Genomic DNA, 19,257 nt, shown 5'->3' with positions numbered 1-19,257 from the left:
TTAAAACTTGAAACTGCGGCCCATATTTATACTTTTTTGTGTTGCATTTGCATCATTTTTTCATGGAAAAGCGGCGCAAACTTACAAAATACAATTATATTTTGTAAGTTTGCGCAACTTTTGCGTCAAACAATGACGCAAATCGGGTGCAAAAAAGATTTAAGTATGGGCCTGAGCCCCATGCAATCCACACTGGTAATAACTTATTCCAAGATCCTGCTCAAGTGAAGAGGAAGATCATCACAAAGCCGATGTGTAGGTTGTGGACGATGACACAGTACTCTAGGATTTTGGATTTCCAATTTTGCTAGCTGTGTGTTTGCCATTATTAGAACAGCATGCACGTAATGCGCATATAGTGCAATCATGCGTGATGTTTTAAGACTTAACTTAAGTTAGCTCTAATGACTTAAATACCTTTATTGAACACTAAGAGGTCGCGTAGAGAGGAAGCATGCAATGCATTCAATAAAACTAGAGGCACACTTCTAAGAGAAAACAAGATCTATTGAATTACCATAGCCATGTTTGATTGTAGATCATATTTCAGGCTCTGACATGTGATTGAATTCAACCCAGAGTGACCTGACTTTCACAAAAAAGTTTGCTGAGTTCATTTTCCACCAGCATGCATTTTCTAATCATTCTTGTGCTGATTCTTCAAAGTTATTTGTCTACTAAATTTCAAGTTAGGTGCACAGAAAAACGGATAGGGAGACACATCCCTGATTTGTAGATCAAGGAATGGCACAGCTATCAATATGAAAATCCAGCAGTGATGGTGGAATTTCAATACTAGTATGTCTATGGTCAGTAGAGAATTTGTGGACATTTTGGCAAGACTTCACCAGTGAAGGTTGTTCAACATCTAAACACATAAAATCCACATTTGTGGATATTCACCAATGGCTTTCAAGTAATTTTCCATTTCTAAACACACATGAGGTTTACTCTAAGCGAGGGCATTTACAGAATGGAAAAAAGGAGTGAGCATCCCTAACATTGATGAGGGTGTAGAGAAAGGGGTTTCTCCAAATGTAAAATATTTACCCCTGGATAAAAAAGATGTTTGATGTACAGATGCATGTTTGTATTGCACTTCCGTATGCAGATCTGTATCACTGACTATAATTTCACACAAAAAATGCTTATGTGTTTGAGGACTCTTGGAAATCTGTGACTTAACCAAAAATTGGAAATGTACTCCAAAGAAAAGAGTAACCACCTGGAAGCAAATTTCGTTGTTTTCAATAAAGCCCTCTTGAGCCAACAACAGCCCTAAGCATGTTAGTGGAAAAAAGGTCAAACAAGTAAAGCTGTAGAAAATCCACCTCTGCTCCCGTTGCTTCTTGAATTTTACAACAGTCACATAAATAAACATGAAAAACAGTTGTAATTAATGTAGATGATCTGCAAAAAGACACACTAAAGCTTGGTTGTTCATTGGTTGCTCACAAAACTGCAAACAAATACTGTAATCCAAAAACATACTGCTGAGGATTTGGGACTCAGAAAATACTTACATCTTTAACTTTTTCTAATTTCTTTGTAGCTTCGTATTCCTGGGTAATAGTTTGAGGGAAGTAGCAGCTGGCTTTATCTTCTTCATAGTCTGCTTTATAATTTTTCTAAAAGGACAAAGCAAGTCTTTTAGTACCATGTTTAAGGTTCCTTACACGGTAGCATGGTTTGAGTACAGAACAACCGCTCAACACTTACATCGCTCCTCATTGATGCCACCTTCATGCAGTGCAACATATGTGGGTCCTCATAGCTTCCGATGTAATGTCCTAGAATTTTCTTTTGGTAGGTTTCTTTGTACTGAATCTGGAAGAGGAACAACAAAAGTTCAAAGAAAATGTCCACACTAAAGGAGCAGGCCATGGCTCAGCAGGCAGCAGATCAAACTGTACTCACATCGCTGAACTTCTTCAAAACATTATCGATCTGAAACTTGGGAGTGTCACAATAATTAATGCTGGATCCTCTTGATTGCTCGTAGCTTTTCCTGTACAGGACCTGTGAAGAAAAATCAATCCATGTTACTGAGTTGTTTCAATGTCCTTGATTTAGCAATTTTGTTTAAATTCAAACTACCAAAACCTTTTTTAAACTACTTAATTTTGGGGAAATGTTTACGAAGGGGATACATGTTCCACTATTAAATCCCCACCAATTAAACTACCTGTACCGAATGTGCTCTTGATCCTAGAGTCTCAAAGGGCTTGTCTCCTTTTGGTTCTTCACCTCCTGATAATGTTCAACACCACTGACTACAGCTTCATAGTGAGGGTCACATCCATCAACATGGGTGGTGAGAAAACGACCATAGACTGGATCACATTCTTCTCATCAAACAGGTGCTAGCTCATCCAAAATGTTAACTCTGTCACCTCTGCTTTTTATGATGAGCCACTGTTCGCTCTAGTCCATGGCCTGTGTGTCACCACTCATCTCAGTGACTAACACCAGATGGGGACCCACTTCATCTTCTGGCTAGACTCAAGCTGTCCCAGCTTAAAACATGCATACTGTTCACCCATCTGTATTAATTCTCCTCTCCATTACTGAAGGACCAAACTCGAACAATGATTGATGATATTTCATCTATATATAAACTGACCAATCTGCTTTTCTCTTTTGGTCTATTTGTAACAAAGGACTCTTAGTGGCCATAATGTGGCAGTTGTGTCCCTAAATAAACACATTTGACAAATAATTAAAATAACAATGGCGAGCTCCAGCTGAACATATCCAGTACCCAAACATCCTTACCTTTGAGATCTTCCTCTCCACACCAAAGGTTGGATGTTAGGTCATCACACATGAAGCTCAACCCTCCAGATCTGGACTCCCCTTAATGGTCTGAAAACAGTTTTTATTGCTTCAGCAGTGTCAGGTTTCCCCAGCAGTGACCTCCCAGTAATATAATACCATAGGAATGTAAGCTGTCTCCAGCAGTGCATTTTCAGTGGCATCCTACCCATCTGTGCATGCTTTCACAAGAAGTGCCTTCTAAGCGATGCATGACCTGAGCGTTGTGAGCTTTCTCCGACAGCGCCTTCTCAGTGTTGTATTACTTTATCAGTGTCTGCTTTCATCATCTCTGCCTTCTTAGTGACACTACTGTAGCAGTGTGACCTTTCTCTAGCAGTGCCTTTTCAGTGACATACAACCCAGAAGTGCACCTTTTGCCAGCAGTTCCTTCTCAAATACGTATTACCTTATCAGTGTGAACTTTCTCCAGCAAAGCATTCTCAGTGATATTAACCCGGTAGTGTGAACTTTCTCCTCAGTGATGTACCAACCGAGATGAGTGAACTTTCTGCAGCAGTGCCTTCTTACTGATATAATACCCTAGCAGTGTAAGCTTTCTGCAGCAGTGCCTTCTTACTGATATAATACCCTAGCAGTGTAAGCTTTCTTCAGCAGTGCCTTCTTACTGATATAATACCCTAGCAGTGTAAGCTTTCTTCAGCAGTGCCTTCTTACTGATATAATACCCTAGCAGTGTAAGCTTTCTTCAGCAGTGCATTCTTACTGATATAATACCCTAGCAGTGTAAGCTTTCTTCAGCAGTGCCTTCTTACTGATATAATACCCTAGCAGTGTAAGCTTTCTTCAGCAGTGCCTTCCAAATGATACTAACCGAGCAGTGTGAACTATCTCCAGCAGTGCCTTTGCAGGTTATGTATTACTTCAGCTGTGTCAGCTTTCCCCAGCAGTGACTTCTCAGAAATATGCTACCCCGTGAGTGTAAGCTTTTTCCAGCAGTGCCTTTTCAGTGACATATTACCCAGCGGCGCAAGCTTTCTCCAGTAGTGCATTGTAAGTGAAGTATGACCTGAGATTGTGAGCTTTCTCTAGCGGTGCCTTCCAGTGATGTATTACTACGGGGATGTCAGCTTTCATCAGCCTGGCCTTCTTAGTGACACTTTCTGGAGGCAGCATCTTTTCAGTGGCATACTACCCACCAGTGTAAGTTTTCACCAGCAGTGCCTTCTCAATGATGTATGACCTGATCAGTGTGAACCTTTCTCGAAAAGTGCCTTTTCTGGGGTGCATTACCTCAGCAATGCGAGCTTTCTCCAGCAGTGCCAGCATTGATATACTTTCCCAGCAGTGTCAGCTTTCCTACGTGGTGCTTTTAAAGTGATACAGTAACAAGATTTCTCCAGCAGTGCGCCCCTGTGACACTCTGGGCCCGATTCACAAAGGTACTTAAGTGTATTAAAGTTACGAGTGCAGAGTGTCCACGCTCGTGGTGGCGTCTCCACCTTCGTGACGGAATCTCCACCTCCACACGGCGCACTGCAGCGAGAGTGCCATACAGAGATTCCACCCTGAGAGGAGAGATTCCATCACGAGTGCGGAGACGCCACACTCGTAACTTTACTACACGTAAGTACATTGGGGATTGGGCCCTCTGCCTCTGCAGGGTAATCTTTCTCCGACATCCTCGGTGCTATCTCAGTAGGTCAACAGTGTGAGTGTGAGATGAGTCCCGAGAGCGTAGTATATGACTCGAGCAATATGTATTCCAGACAAAGCAAACCCCCCTCAGCTGAGAGCTACTCCCCCCTGTAAATTCACCTATTCATGATGGAGAATTTGACTAAATCTGCTTGGAATGCTCCTCACATATTAGTTTAGATGTAAGTGAATTTCTGAGAAGCAAAATATATGCTAATTGTATAGCAATTATGTCTTTACAGTATATACATCATAATGAAATAAACCTGCTATTTATCATTATTTTTCTAATCTGGACTCCGGACACAAAAGTCTACTATCAAGCCTCATAGAAATTAGGTAAGTAATAATTGTTAGAAGCATTTCAATTCAAATTAACCTATGAGAAGATACTTCCTGATCCCTCAGTTCTTAAGTAGCCCCTGCAAGACAGAAAGTGGGTGAGTTAACCGCAGTGTACTGCACTTACGTCACTCTGGGCTTGGCCAGCAGATTTTTGTCGCATGAGCAGGGGGTTCTCTGTTGCAGGAAGGACGTGGTAGCCAGTGGGACCCTTGCTCTTTTCATAATCAGCTTTATATTTTATCTGTAGGACATAAAAAGAGACATTATTCTTAAAAGCAAACTACACAGTGGAAATGCAATTCACAGGCGGACCTTGTTTAACATAGGAAAACACACACTCAGACATCAATAACGAGTAAAGCTCTATCACTGGTGTTCTCTGCCATTTATTAACAATAATATAGAGCTCTTCATGCCGCACAACTGCCATTTCTTAGTAACAGTTGTTGCTGTGACTCTGTTTAATGGTGCTCAATTTTCTGACGTCATAAGACTGAGACTGTCTCGTGCAGTCTGCAACTTGTGTACTTCAGGTCACCACCAACAGCTGGCACAAGGGGTTACAGCTACGACCCCTGGTTTGCCCTTTGCGATCTCTAGTCTCAGAGAAGGCAAAATCAGTGTCAAGAAGGGTCCGCATTCCATATTTTCTGTTCTTTTTTCATTATACTAATAGTGATTAATATTCTGTTATTCAAATTAGTGCCATAAAAAATGGAGCACACTTAGCTGAAATGGGACCTTTGTTGGAAGCTATGGTAAGTACAAAGGGTTTTAAATGTATGTTGTATGCATGCTTGTGGGTGAGAGTGTTTATATGAGAAACTGTACCTATGCGTGAGGATGTGGCTGTATATGTAAGCATTTGTGTGAATGAAAGTGAGTGGCAGTCTGCGACAGGGCGTGAGAGAGATTGTGTGATTTTGTTCTTCCTTCCGTCAAAGGGAAAAGAATGCACCATATCTACTAAGATATGGTGCATCTTGCGAGAGATCAAATTTTATTAAAATACTAATGGCATAGAAGTTAGCATATGGTGATTAATTAACCTACATTTAAAAGCTTAATAGAGAAAATAACATACGTTGTAGAACGTGCACGTTTGAATTATGGTGAACCATGTGGCCACCATTCGTATTATTCACCACGTTTTAACCTGAGAGTTTTGCATTCATATTAAATTAAGTACTAATGTGAATTGTTAGTGAAAATATTAAAAGAAAATGAATTAAACTTATATTAAATTAATTGAATTTTATTAATGCAAGTTACATGTGTGCAGAAATGCATGTTTAAATCAGTTCTAACATGTATATATAATGTTAGCAATTAAATAATTTGCTTTGCATATATGAATTGTAAGGTGCACAATAGGTTAATTAATGTATTAATTGGACTAATGTGTATTTAGGCTTTTTTAGCTTGATCAGGCCTGAAAGATTCATGTTTAGGAAGTAATGGAAAATCACTTGTTTATTCTGTCCCCTCTGACCTCAATTATTTCCTTAGGTTGTCAATGTGATGTTGAATGTTCTATTGTATTGAAGGCAAGAAACATGTTTTAGAAATAACAATGTTGCTTTATTTGTTCTAGCTGTCGAACAAGACAGGGCATTTGTACTTCTCATGTGAAATGTATTAGTTGAGTTTATTGTGTCGACATCAAATAACAAATAACTAGAGAATAACTAGAGAATGTAATATTTTGTTGGAAATGTGTGAAATCATACAGATGACCATGCACTTTTGCTAAGAATATTTGGAATAGTTGCAAAATCGATGGTGCCATCTGCAGCCACTGGATGCTGAATCTGACGTCTGAAGTGAGCCCACCTGAAGGACCAATGAATGATTCATGCATATTTCTAATTAGCAAGAAACTTTGAAGCTTTAAGTTAGTTACACTCCTGCCTCGATGCTGTTCAGAACTCTGTTGAAGTCTGTTTAAGTCCATTGTCACCCTCCTATTCTTTAAATCCACTGATGAGTTTTGTAATCTTAGTCTTAATTGTCCTATTCTGTTATGTGGTTCAGTACTAATAAGCCCAACTCATTCTGAACTGCTGATTCGTCCTACGTGCAGCCCATGTTCTGCACTACCCTGATGCTGCTGTCAACTGGTGCCGGAAGAAGGTGACCGTCCTGCTTGATGAATCATCGCTGTATGCTGTCCCATGAGGAGAGATATAACTAAATGTGGTTTCTTGTTTCCTTTTCATTTAGGCACTTACACCAGGATATTTTTATCGCGAGTTGCCCTAGATAGATATATTTTCTAAATTATTTTTGTCTTTCTTTTATTTTTGCTTTTGCTCGCATGTGTTAGTCCGTTCCCATGAGAAATGTCTTAAACAACGTGTTGTGAACAACAAGGACATTTACCACGCAAGCGTAACCACGCTTGCTGGAACAACGACCGCCTTTTTCTGTACCTTAACCACCTATGTGCCAAACTATGCATATGCATGGTTAAGGCACAGAAAAAGGCAGAGTTGATCGTGAGAGGATGCAGTGAGGTAAGTGGGGCTGGCCCAGGGTTGGGGGTAGTTTTTACGGGTGGAATAAGGGTTTGGGGTGGGTTGGGGTGTTGGCCTATTTTTTTTTAGGGGTGAGGTTTGGGTATTTGGTTTGTTTTTAGAACTTAGGGTGGGGGGTTGGGCTATTTTTTTTAGGGACGGGTATGGGACGGTTTGGGTATTTTTTTTTAGGGCTTAGGGTGGGGGCGGGGTAGTTTATTTTTTTAGACGTGGGGAAGGTTTATGGAAGCACGGGAGGAGGGAAGAAAGAAGAAGAGGAAGGATCGGGAGAGGGCACGGTGAGGTAAGTGGGGTTGGGGCAGGGCTGTGGGTAGTTTTTAGCATTGATGGTGGATTTAAGGCTTAGAGAGGGTGGGGGTCAGGGTAGTTTACTTATTGGAGGGAAAGGTTTTAGGGCTCAGGGCAGGTGGGGTGTCAGGGTAGTTTTTAGGGGTGGGGTAGTTTTTTTTAGGGCTCAGGGTGGGTGGGGGTCGGGGTAGTTGACCTTTTAGGGGCAGGGTGGGGATGTCAGATTTTTTTTTTTAGGGCTTAGGGTGGGTGGGGGGTCGGGTAGTTTACTTATTGGGGAAGGTTTTAGGGTTTAGGGTGGGTGGGGGATGTCGGGGTAGTTTAATTTTTCGGGGCAGGGGTGGGGGGTCTGGGTAGTTTTTTTTTAGGGTTCAGGGCGGGTAGGGGGGTCAGGGTAGTTTAGATTTTAAGGGTGGGGTAGGGGTTGGGCATAGTTTTTTTTTAGGGCATAGGGTAGGTGGGGGTTCAGGGTAGTTTAGTTATTAGGGGTCGGAGAAGGTTTTAGGGCTCAGGGCGAGTGGGGGGTGTCAGGATAGTTTAGTTTGTAGGCTCAGGGGGGTCAGGTAGTTTTTTTTTTGCGCTCAGGGCTGGTTGGGGGACAGGGTAGTTTAAATTTTATTAGTTTTTAGGGGCGGGTGAGGGTGTTGGGATATTTTTTTTTTTAGGACTCAGGGCAGATGGGGGGTCGGGGTAGTTTAGTTTTTAGGTCTTAGGATCGGTGGGTGTAGGGTTAGTTTAGTTATTAGGGGTGGGGGAAGGTTTCAGGGCTCAGGGTGGGTGGGGGGTGTCTAGGTAGTTTATTTATTAGCATTGGGGTAGTTTTGGGGCTCAGGGCGGGTGAGAGGGGTTGTATGACAGAACCACGCATGCCATTTCCACATATGCCTTTACTAAGTATACTTTTCCAAATAAATTTGTTGTAAAGCCATGCGTGGAAAAGACACGGTTGTGGTTCCGATCATGTTGTTAAGCCATGCGTTATTCCGGCATGCGCGGTTCTGTCATACAACTGTTCCCACACATGCAAGTCAAAATTCGGGTTAATGATAGGATTGGCCCAGCTCTGAAACCTGAAATCTGAAATTAATTATGAAAATTGTATTTTGATGATTTACTGATGTTACCATCATCTGCTTTGACTCTGACAATAATGTGCATATTGTGTTGTTGTTAGCTTTCATTATTCTTTTGAAGTGTTTAACAGTGTTGATGTTTAGTAGGTTACATCTTTTCAGATGCGTTGGTCAACATATGGTTTTCATGTATGTTCACAACTTAGTTTTGCACACCATATATGTGACATTGATTTTGGGATTGGAATAAAGCTTTGAAACTTTATTCAGTTTGGAGTTTGATTCAGTGTTAAATTGTTTATGGTGTCTAGAATTGTTTATGGTATAATGTATTGCTTTGTGATTGAATGATTCTGACTACTACACTCTTCGCCAAGTCCAAAGATTCAGTCAACCTCAATAGATGAGAATAGTGATGGCGTCTCATCTGCTCATTGGTGGTTATTGAACCAGGACCGTGGGGAATTTGCACTTTTGGCAGCCAGACACCAATGCACATACTCTTGCACCATTGATCAAGAGTATGTGCATTCTCAGAAGCATACGATTTATACTGGAGCAGTCCCTTACAGTACAAAAGCTATGCTTTCAGGCTTTACCTACTTTGTAAGTGTGCTGAACAACGCAGCTCCAATGCAAAGTCAGAAACATTAGGAGAAATTAAAGCATTCCTCCTTGATATACCTGTTTTGAGGAGTCCACCCACAGAACGTCACCTTGACACAAAGTAACAAAATGCAGCACATATTTCAATTTTGTGTTACTTTGGATACTATCCAGCACAAATCAGGAGTTTTGTTGGGTAGTAAGTCCGACCTCAACACTTTGCACCAGGTTTGTGTTCCAAAAGTGATGCGAACACAGTGCAAAATGTTAATAAGCCTGGGTGGTAAGAGACGTGCAGACCGTGACACATTGGGTCTGATTTAGAGTTTGGCAGACGGGTTACTCTGTCACAAACCAGACAAATATCCCATCTCCTGTATTACGATTCCTATAGGATATAATGGGATCGTAATATGGTGGACGGGATATCCATAACTTTTGTGACGGAGTAACCTCATCCTCTAAACTCTAGATCAGGCCCATAGTCCTTAATGCACACTACATTCAAAATCACACCCTTTACCTTGCTTTCAGCCTATAACCTTTCATTTCACTCTTGGTACTTCTAGATTTTACTCTACTCCGTTCCTGTCCTCTGCGATCCCAGAGCATTTCAGAGGCATTAAGCCTCACCACTATCCTAATCATTACATCAACTCTAAAAACTAATAATAATGTTTGCAACTGCAAAGCTTCCCAGGGAAAAATAGTACTGCCATTTTTCACTAAACTGTCTTGGAAATATAACCATTTTCTGTTACACACAGATAATATCCGCGGGATATATGCATTATATGGGAGAGGGCAGCCTGTGTCCCTCTGGTACAGTCAATTCCAAAAATATGCCAACCATAAGACCTTTTTTTCAATTTTTGTAGTTCTTTACTCAGATGTAGTGGAGTTTTCAGGGCTTTTCATTTTAGTGCTGAGTGACATCAGCATTTTTCTCGACACTACAGAAGGGGGCACTTTGCTGTACTGACCCAACACAGCCAATCACCCTCTGATACAACCTTCATATACCTGCCACATTCAGGGTATCCAGAATATCAGGTTCCTTCCCTTAGCTCAGCATGGACAGTTAGATTTTTGCAACTCCTTAAGGTTAGTATTTGAAAATAGGCCTGGGCAGAGTTCAAAGAGTTCTCCTACACGGAACTCCATGAAGTGCTTGAAACATTCTGCTGCGCTCTGCAGTGTTCTGCGAGCAGCGGAGAAGGGTAAGTCGCGCTGCTCGCACTGATTTTTAAGGATGGGAGTTTGTGCTGCACTGTAAAATCAGCACGAATGGCACAATGCACGGAGCAAGACGGTGCTGCTACTTTCTGCTGCTCGAGTAGATTTTCTACACACAGGGCAGATTTCTCAACGTGAGCGGCAGGTTTCTCAATGCGAGCAGTAGCGACCTGCTGCGACCACCTGCGCTGAGAAATCTCGCTGTGAGGTGGTCTACTGTGTGATTTTTCTCGCTTGCGCTCACCAACCTAATGTTGGCGAGCTGTGAGAGAGGAAAAACTATGCACCGCTCTGCAGAGTTTTTCAGAACTCAATGCTCTGTATGGAGTGTGGAGTGGGCAAAAATCAGCAAACTCCATCGGCAGAGTTCATCACCAACCCCTGTTTCAAAACTGAGCACACACCACTTTGTTGTTTGCTAATATATTAACAAGAGGAAATATTCACAGAAAATGTGTGTAATGTGGATTCTTGTATCCGAATCACCTGGCAGAGGAAAATTTGCACCATTTAAAACAATCCGCTATTATAAGCATGGTAAAAATCTGACGTTTTCAATTCTGGGACATAGAAGATAAAAAAATAGATTCTCACAAAGATTTTCACACTTACAATGTAAACATTGTAACAGGGAAGTGGATCGTAATTTAGTGAAAAAAATAATAATATACGTCCACAGATGTTTTTTCAGATTTGCCCATGTCCTGATGCAAGAGACAACATTTAGAATAAGTAAAACATGAGGAACTCTGGCGCATCTGTTTTGTGAACTTATTTTTGCTTTTGTATGTAGTGCGTGCACTCCCACAAAGCTACTTCAAAGTGGTGAATATGAGGGTGCTCTGGATTTGTCATAGTCTAAGACTCGTATGCACAGCGGAACAGATGGGATATCAGAGCTCTTCTGAAGTTCACGCAGCATTGATCATGGGAAGTGTGCTGCTGAGGTAATTCCAGAGAGGAGCCTTGGTAGTGAAGGGATATACCCAGAAAAAAAATGTGCTTCGGATAACAGATGGCCTTTGCGGAACTGCAAACAACAGAGGGGTAATTCCCAACTAAGTAAAATGTGCTCAATTTCCAAAAGTAACGCACTGTCTCTTGTTTTATATAGCACTTCATACTGCACTTTTGTCATTTCTATGCGCTATAAATTTTCAGTTTTGCCATATTTGTAGCACTCTGGTTACTGACCACTAAAGGGTGGAAGCCTGACTTGATCATGAAGGGTTTGAACTTATGATCTGAAGTGTTGTTCACATCTCAGCAAAGCATGTTTGACTCATAGAGCTGTCCACGTCTACCGCAATTAACAGCGGGTATATATTGTAGAAGAGCGCTTGCATATATACTTTTGAGAGCAAGATTTCCTTTAGTGAGTGGGCCACTTTGGTCTTATGGGGTCCCTGAAGGATTTAGCTCAGCGTCATTCACATCCGGAGTCTTTATCAGACTGTTTACAGGAGCTCTCTCTCAGTCTGTTAAAGTCTGAAGCGGGCTGACCCAGCGCCTATGCTGTATGCCTACGCGATATGATATGATGTGATAGGATTATATGATATGCGGAGCAGACCGATGGATTAAGACAGCTGGCTGAAAGGCCCTAAATGTATATATCCAATCCAAAACCTTGTACGCTCCACAATGTGAAATTCATTTTCTCAAATCCTTGTGAATTCATTTCCGGTTTACTCTACTCATGCTGAAAGAATGCAAATGGAGTAGTGTTAAGTAGAATAAATGAGAAAAGAAAAGCGTAACAATGGTGGCACATTACATAAACCTTGCGGTAGTGCAAAAAAAATCTCAGAGTAAATCCATACCACCATGTTTGCTGCTTGTGCGATAAACAACGCACAAGCTAAACCTCTGTAGTAGGGCAAACTAAGGAGTAAATTTTCACATTTCACATTATCTTGCCTCCAATTACATAATACAAAATGGAGGCTAGACATGTTCTGCACCTTTCAATTCTGAAAGATGGGCTAAGGCTGTAGGCACAATCTGCATATTCAGTTTGTATAAATTTGAGTAACACGAGATGCAAAAATAGTGTTGACCTTTATAAAAAAAAAAAAGGTTATATAAGGAAAATGATCTCTTTACTAAAATATCTAGTTTAAGAAGTAATTGTATATATTAATTTATAGTTATAATAATGATATCATAATCAAGTTCCACCATTTTTCCAACAGTCAAAAATAATTCTGTTCTATGAAACGAAGCAAAGTCTATTTGTCCTATTCTTGATCACTCAGTTCACAAAAATGGTGCATATAGATTTGTCATTTTTAGCATCCATGGAAACGTTCTGTGTTGTGATCCTGGATATTGTCCGCTCAAAGACGCGTACATGAGTTAAAAGCATTCAAAGAAGAAGGGATTTCAATATGGCTCCATTTTGCTTTGTCACATGCATTAGAGTATTGCAACCAGTGTGTCCAATGTCAAACTCCAACATTTTTCATTTTGAAGACATTAACTTTAAAAGGCCTTCTTTTAAGGAAAGCATAGGCCTTATAACATACCGTGCTTGCATTTGCTCCAGCGCGCTTCTTGACACTGTACTCTGGCGTTTCTGTTTGCATGAAGTAAATTTGGTCTTTCGTGTTTTCGTAATCTTCCTGGTATTTTCTCTACAAATAAAGAAATAAAGAAAATAAAGGTTTGAAATAGTCATTGACAGGAACAAAGAGCGATCCTAGGAATTCATTAAAGGGCATGTATCAAGCATGTAAACATTAAATGATCGTCGGATCTAGGGTAGCAACTGACAGGGGACAGGCAGGGAGACGACAGTAGCGAAATACCGATAGGTAGATAGTGGAAGACAGAGAAATGATGAATCATGGATAATCAGACAAAGGTAGATGCCAGCGACTCATGGAGAGGGAAGGCAAGAAAGAAATGGTTAATTTATGATGTGCTGCCATTTGGATGGTTAGATGGGTGGAGAGACAGGTGGTGGGTATTAGGTGGGCATTATTAGATAAGTGGGTTGGTCAATGAATAGGTGTATGGGTGGAAAGTGCTTGACTGGATGGGTGGGTGCATTGATTTGATGGTTAGATGAAGATGGGTGGGGAAAAGGATGAGTGGAGTAGTGATAGAAGGCTAGATGGATTGTAATATGGATGGGGGAACAGTGTGGCAGGTTGATTGTCTGACTGGTTAGGTGGGTTGGATGTGTGGGTGTTGGAAATGTCAATGAATGGACTGAACCAAGCAAGGTCTACAGATCACATACATACCATAAACATGTAATGTACTCACATTGCTGATATTGTCTGAGTTCATTCTTGCAATAGCAACCTCATAGCAAGGGGTTTGACTCCAATGGCCTTTCACCTTTTTACGATAATCTTCACGATACTTGATCTATTTCAAGATAAAAATCAAACGGACATTGTGAGTGAAGTGCATTGCAACATTTAGTGGCATGGAATTATGGACTATAGTGGACCATTAATAGTGTCTCTGGAAAGGTGAACAGCTAAAATGGAGTTTGGTCATGTGACCCACTTGAACTCAACAGCAGCACCAAAATTATGGCTGTGACGCTTTTTGGTACATTTACATTAAATTTCCTTGTAATATAACTTTCACTGATTGACAAATTGACAGTTTTTGTCTCATTGCGTATATAGAATGCCCCAAGGAATGTACACATGGGGAAAGGTACACAGGGTTAATTCAAATGTGGTATTATTAGACTGCAATGCATATGTGCCCAGAAATACCAAATATATAGCATAAGCACTTACTCCCAACTGACAAGGCACCCATATATGTCATTTCCTTTTCCTTAGTCACCTTCATACATGTTCCAGTTATTTAGTATTTAAAAGAAAAACATTGGGTGATTGCATCTTTTAAAAATCTTTATGTTCTGCAAACAAATGTGGACTTCTCCAGAAATAATATTATTTTTGAATTTATTAAAATCTTTGTTCATTCGATTGTAAAGTTCTTACTGCGAAAATGCTCCACTACAGCAACTGAAAAGAAGTCACTTCATGCAAGAAAATCTTCTAAAGTTAAGCCATGCTGGTTATTCGGCAGAAGTGATCTAAGCATTACTACCAAGTCCCCTTTCCTCGTCACTGATATGTCACTTATGAAGACTATGCATGCTGTAGAGATACTATTCTGTGTATTGTGTGTCAGTGGCTGCACAGTAGATAGTAATACAGCCAGGCCTGCCCAGGAAAGCGGTGATGAAGTAGTAGAGCGAAACCGTAACACTACACTAACTAGCCTCAGCAGAAACGGTAGATGCCTACACAATACAGTCAGCAAATTTTGATCATCAGTTGAAGACAACCGAAGACAGCATCACCCACAGGGAACACACTCTATAAAAGAAACCCTGATCTGCTACCAAATACTGCCACATGCCAATTTTTAAAGAGGAATTTTTGAGCCAAAGGAATAAGAGATTGCTACCTGTAGACCACACACAACACACTGTAACACGCTAAGCCCTCTGTTTTGTTTTTCTAACATGACCCTATGAAAAGTAACTTGCCTCTAGTGTTGGCGATCATGTTTGCCACCATATGCATAAGAAGTTACCATAGCACCCACGACTATTTCCCCCATATGTTTTCACTCAAATCCAGTAGTGGGAGATTCAGCTCCACAAATCTTATGCATGAATCAGCCACCACAGGGACAAATGCCCAGCCACGTGAAGTCTCTTGCCAATAATAATGGGAGTGGTGAAGATGTCGATTTGAGGCTAAAGAAAACCCCACAAGAAGTACTGAATTACAGATGATTAGTCCATCATCGAAAGCAAGTGGGTCAGCAGAAATGGAGTTGCCAGCCAGAAATGGAGTTGCCAGAATGAACCAGAAAGGTGTGCCAGTAATCTGGTACCTAATAGCTACATCATAGAGCCTTGCAGATTTTCACTGAAAACCAGTATCCACAAGAAAGCTCTGTGATTTGCAAGTCATGTCCATACTCTTAGCTTATCACATAATACTTGGAACCTGACCAGCAAACGCTCCCAGTACTTTCATGTGAAGTCACATCATACCTGCCCAGCATGGCTAATGGGCCCTATCTACTAGAAGAACCAATGGCCTGCATGGACTGTGCTTGCCTTTACAGAGTGGCTACCCTAAAAAGGGACACACTAGAAAAGGAACAACAATACCTATGTTCGAAACTCTAGCCCACTGCAGGCATCCAGATTTCTCCCATCTCAGCCCCAAACATTGCATCAAGTCTGTTGTCATGGAAGCCTGCTCTCCTATACTGTGCAGTTTCCATGGGACAACAAATACATAATGGAACAGTGATTCCGGGCTCTGAGAATAGGTATGGCTTAAAGACCCACAGAAACCATGTTCAGTACTAAAGCATGATTGTCCAGCAAGCCAGTGTGCTATCAAACATACCAGAACATATTTTCAACAAGTCAGAAATCAATAGATTAAACAAACATTAGTAAAAACCGATCTTATGCATACTTAATATGAAACTGCAGACGTATTTTATTTTCCAATGCTGGCTTGCTTTGTCATCGTTTAGGATAAGTATACCATAAACCATTCAAAGATGACAGCCAGTGGGTGAATGTGCATGCACACTTATGGGCAGCCATCTTTGAATGGGTTTTGCTATAAATAATATTACTTCTGAACTTGAACAGGAATGGAGAATGAAACATTTTTTAACTTACAATAAATAATACTCTTTCTGAATCTATTAAAATGTTACGCCTTCCATTGTAAAGTTCTTATGGTGAGAAAGCCCATGCTGCAGCTTCTGAGCAGCTTTCACTTCAAGCAACAAGCAGTTTCTTATACCGCTCACAAGTGCAACAGGAATTTATACATAGATAGAGGGCCAAAATAGTCATACTTTTTCAAATGAAGTGTTACAAATATTCATGTATAATAGCAAAATCAGTTTGTAAAGTTTGTAAGGATGGCCACATCTGTGTGCACACACATCAGCAGCCATATTTGGAGGGTTTTTGTGAAGAAAAAAAAATGTAACTCTAAAATGGTTGACTGTCAATATTGGCTTTACCAATGCAGTTATACAAGAATTGTTAAAGCCAATATCAGCAGACAGAGGCACAAAGAGAGCAAATAAGGAGAGGGAGTAGGTGGGATTTGGGAGATAGAGGGGTGGGTGGGGTCAGGATGAGTGAGGTAGTGTGAGATTTGGGGAGAAACAGTGTGGGTTGCTGAAGACAGCAGAGGTAAGCAGAAGGAGAGGGCAAGAGAGAGGAAGAGGGAAAACAGCCCATCATGTACTGGCATGCAAGGACTTCGTAGGAGTCAGAAGGACACAGAAACAGATGAAATAAACAGGTGAGTCAATCAACTGTGTTCTTATCTCAGATAAAAGTGTCAATATCTGAAGCCAATGGCTATAAAAAGGACACATAATGCCAAGGTTTTGAAGTGGATTGCCTCAAAGGCAACTCTACCTACATGTTAAAATATTTGATCCAATAAATCTTTCAATGACAGACAGCTGAAGCTACATCAAACTCCAGACGAGTCCTAATAAAGAGGTCTTGTAGATGCAAGATTAAAGGACAGTGCAATTCATGTCCCAGCACACACATAGAGGCAACAAAATAGGTGAAGTTGTATTCCTTTTTTCCCTGTTCAAATAGCAGTTATTAACATTTTATGTTTCATTTAAAGGGCTAGTGTAGTTGCTGATCTTCAGGATAATACAATGCTTTTATAGTTGAGTATAACAAGAAAGAGAGGTGATTTTAACAGGGGTAACTGACTGAATTACATATTATAAAGCAGACAAAGTGTATAATTCTTACTTCTGTTGCAGCCAAAAATACTGAAATTGGTTCTTTGCTCCCAAGTCCCTCTTTCCCATGTTCTAGAGCTCGATGCTTGTTTGTCATTGGTTACATAACTTAAGAGGTCATAATATGTCCTCTGATAATGGCACATGAATAGAACACTTACATCACTCAGCTGATTAGCTGCCCTCTTTGCCAGTTCCACATCAGGAGGGTCCGGCAGTGAAGTAAAATGGGCTTTTCTTTCATGATGTCCTTTTTTGTAGGAAATCTAAAAAAATATATACAATAAATCCAAATTCTGACGAATTACATTTATAAAAAAGACAAATATGCTTTGAAATGTTGTTGACTAATCTGAGTGTTTAAGCTATTGGTGGCATATATAAATAATCTATTACCATGTTGTAATTAAACAAAGCTCCCACTTGATCCCTTACAAGTCTCTGGGGCACATTCAATTATTATCTCTAAATCCTCTGCTATGGCGATGGGTGATATTTCTAAATTACGTCTTGCTGAATTCTAGCAACAGAAAATTCCAAACAGTACTTCTGAAACTTTTTAGAACCACAGCCCAATTTTTAGAATGACACACTTTCGCGACACACCTAGCTTTAATGGAAAGGAGGCAGGCATTGTTTTAATGAAATTAAATAATCATCTGGTAGTGCACTGTCATTTATAAACAACACATTTTTCAGTGAAATGGCATCTGGGTTTACACAGACATACAGTTTTACTGATGAAACTATATTGCACATAAATGATAATGTGAGGGAGTCGGGTTTCAGTGAATATTTATCACTTGCTCATCACCAAGTAAGGTGCCTAAATTTGCCTTGATACAAGTGAAATATTTGTCTCATTTCAGAATATCAAAAAATGTGCTTCATTTTTATTTTTCTAGTTGCTGAATATGCACAGTTAATCTGCAGGTACTTACATTATTATGTTATGTTTTACTAAAATTACATCCTACAGCCTTTGCTTTCAAACTCCCTGTACCCCAGCACGTTTGTCACATAATTCACTTCACTTTTTTTCTGACTCCATATTGAAATTCCTATGTTAAAAAACATAAGCAGCAATTTGTCAGGAGACATAGCTAGACATTCGACCTCTGTCTTTGAAGCGCACAAACGTGACAAGATAACTACAGAATTTCAGGGCATCTTTATTTATTGCTTGGGCTTTTGTGACCCACAAAAAACTGGTTTGCAACCAACCCTCAGTTTTAGAAATGCTGCTTTTTACCATATGGTAAGTTACCTGGGACATTTAAAAGGCTTGCCATGTGCATTACAATGTTATAAATGACATTAAAAAAGTTTTCACCAAACCACCCCATCATTCTTAACAGTACCACAAAATGTTTAACCTTAAATAACATCACAGTTTTAAAAGAAAAATTAAATGCAAACATTTAAAAAATTGCAAATATCTTTCATACTTTGAAAAGAAAACTGTTTTGGCTTAGCTGTTACACATTTGTAAATAAGGAATTGTTGATCAACATTTAAAAGGAAACAACACAAGATTTAGCTTTGTACAAAACATAGGCAAGCTTTGTTAAAAAAATACAAGTTGGGTGCCCACAGTTCAGCTGAACAAATTACAAATACTTTTGAACAATCCCAATTTATAAATACCAAGTTACTTTTCAAAAACATATATCAACATTTTCAAGGTTACATCTGTTAGCTATCAATGTTCTTGGAATACCCACCAAAATACATTCTTGTCAAACCTTTCATGGAAACTGACTGAACTGTATAAACACACTTTTGACTGATATCTGTGCCAGGAAACATAGTCAGTCAGCAACCATAGAAAATTATCTATCCCACATCTCAATGGGTTTCTACCAGTACCTGAAATATGGCATCATGTCTGCACTCAATCT

The 19,257-nt window shown here is 40.1% G+C and overlaps 1 protein-coding gene across 26 annotated transcripts in view; it reads right to left on the bottom strand.

The window, feature by feature from the left end:
- The window catches only part of NEB (nebulin), a 375,459-nt gene that overhangs the window by 303,915 nt on the left and 52,287 nt on the right, over positions 1–19,257 (bottom strand). For all 26 annotated transcript variants that reach the window (XM_069225183.1, XM_069225192.1, XM_069225189.1 and 23 more), the window contains 7 exons: positions 17,518–17,622; positions 13,832–13,936; positions 13,087–13,194; positions 4,943–5,059; positions 1,918–2,019; positions 1,720–1,827; positions 1,524–1,628 (listed from right to left, as the gene is read on the bottom strand). In XM_069225183.1, coding sequence (XP_069081284.1) covers positions 1,524–1,628; positions 1,720–1,827; positions 1,918–2,019; positions 4,943–5,059; positions 13,087–13,194; positions 13,832–13,936; positions 17,518–17,622 — 750 coding nt within the window. The remainder of the gene's footprint in view (positions 1–1,523; positions 1,629–1,719; positions 1,828–1,917; positions 2,020–4,942; positions 5,060–13,086; positions 13,195–13,831; positions 13,937–17,517; positions 17,623–19,257) is intronic.

This window comes from Pleurodeles waltl, chromosome 3_1 (genome assembly GCF_031143425.1).
Source record: "Pleurodeles waltl isolate 20211129_DDA chromosome 3_1, aPleWal1.hap1.20221129, whole genome shotgun sequence".
NCBI lineage: Eukaryota > Metazoa > Chordata > Amphibia > Caudata > Salamandridae > Pleurodeles > Pleurodeles waltl.
This window is presented reverse-complemented; position numbering and strand designations above follow the sequence as displayed.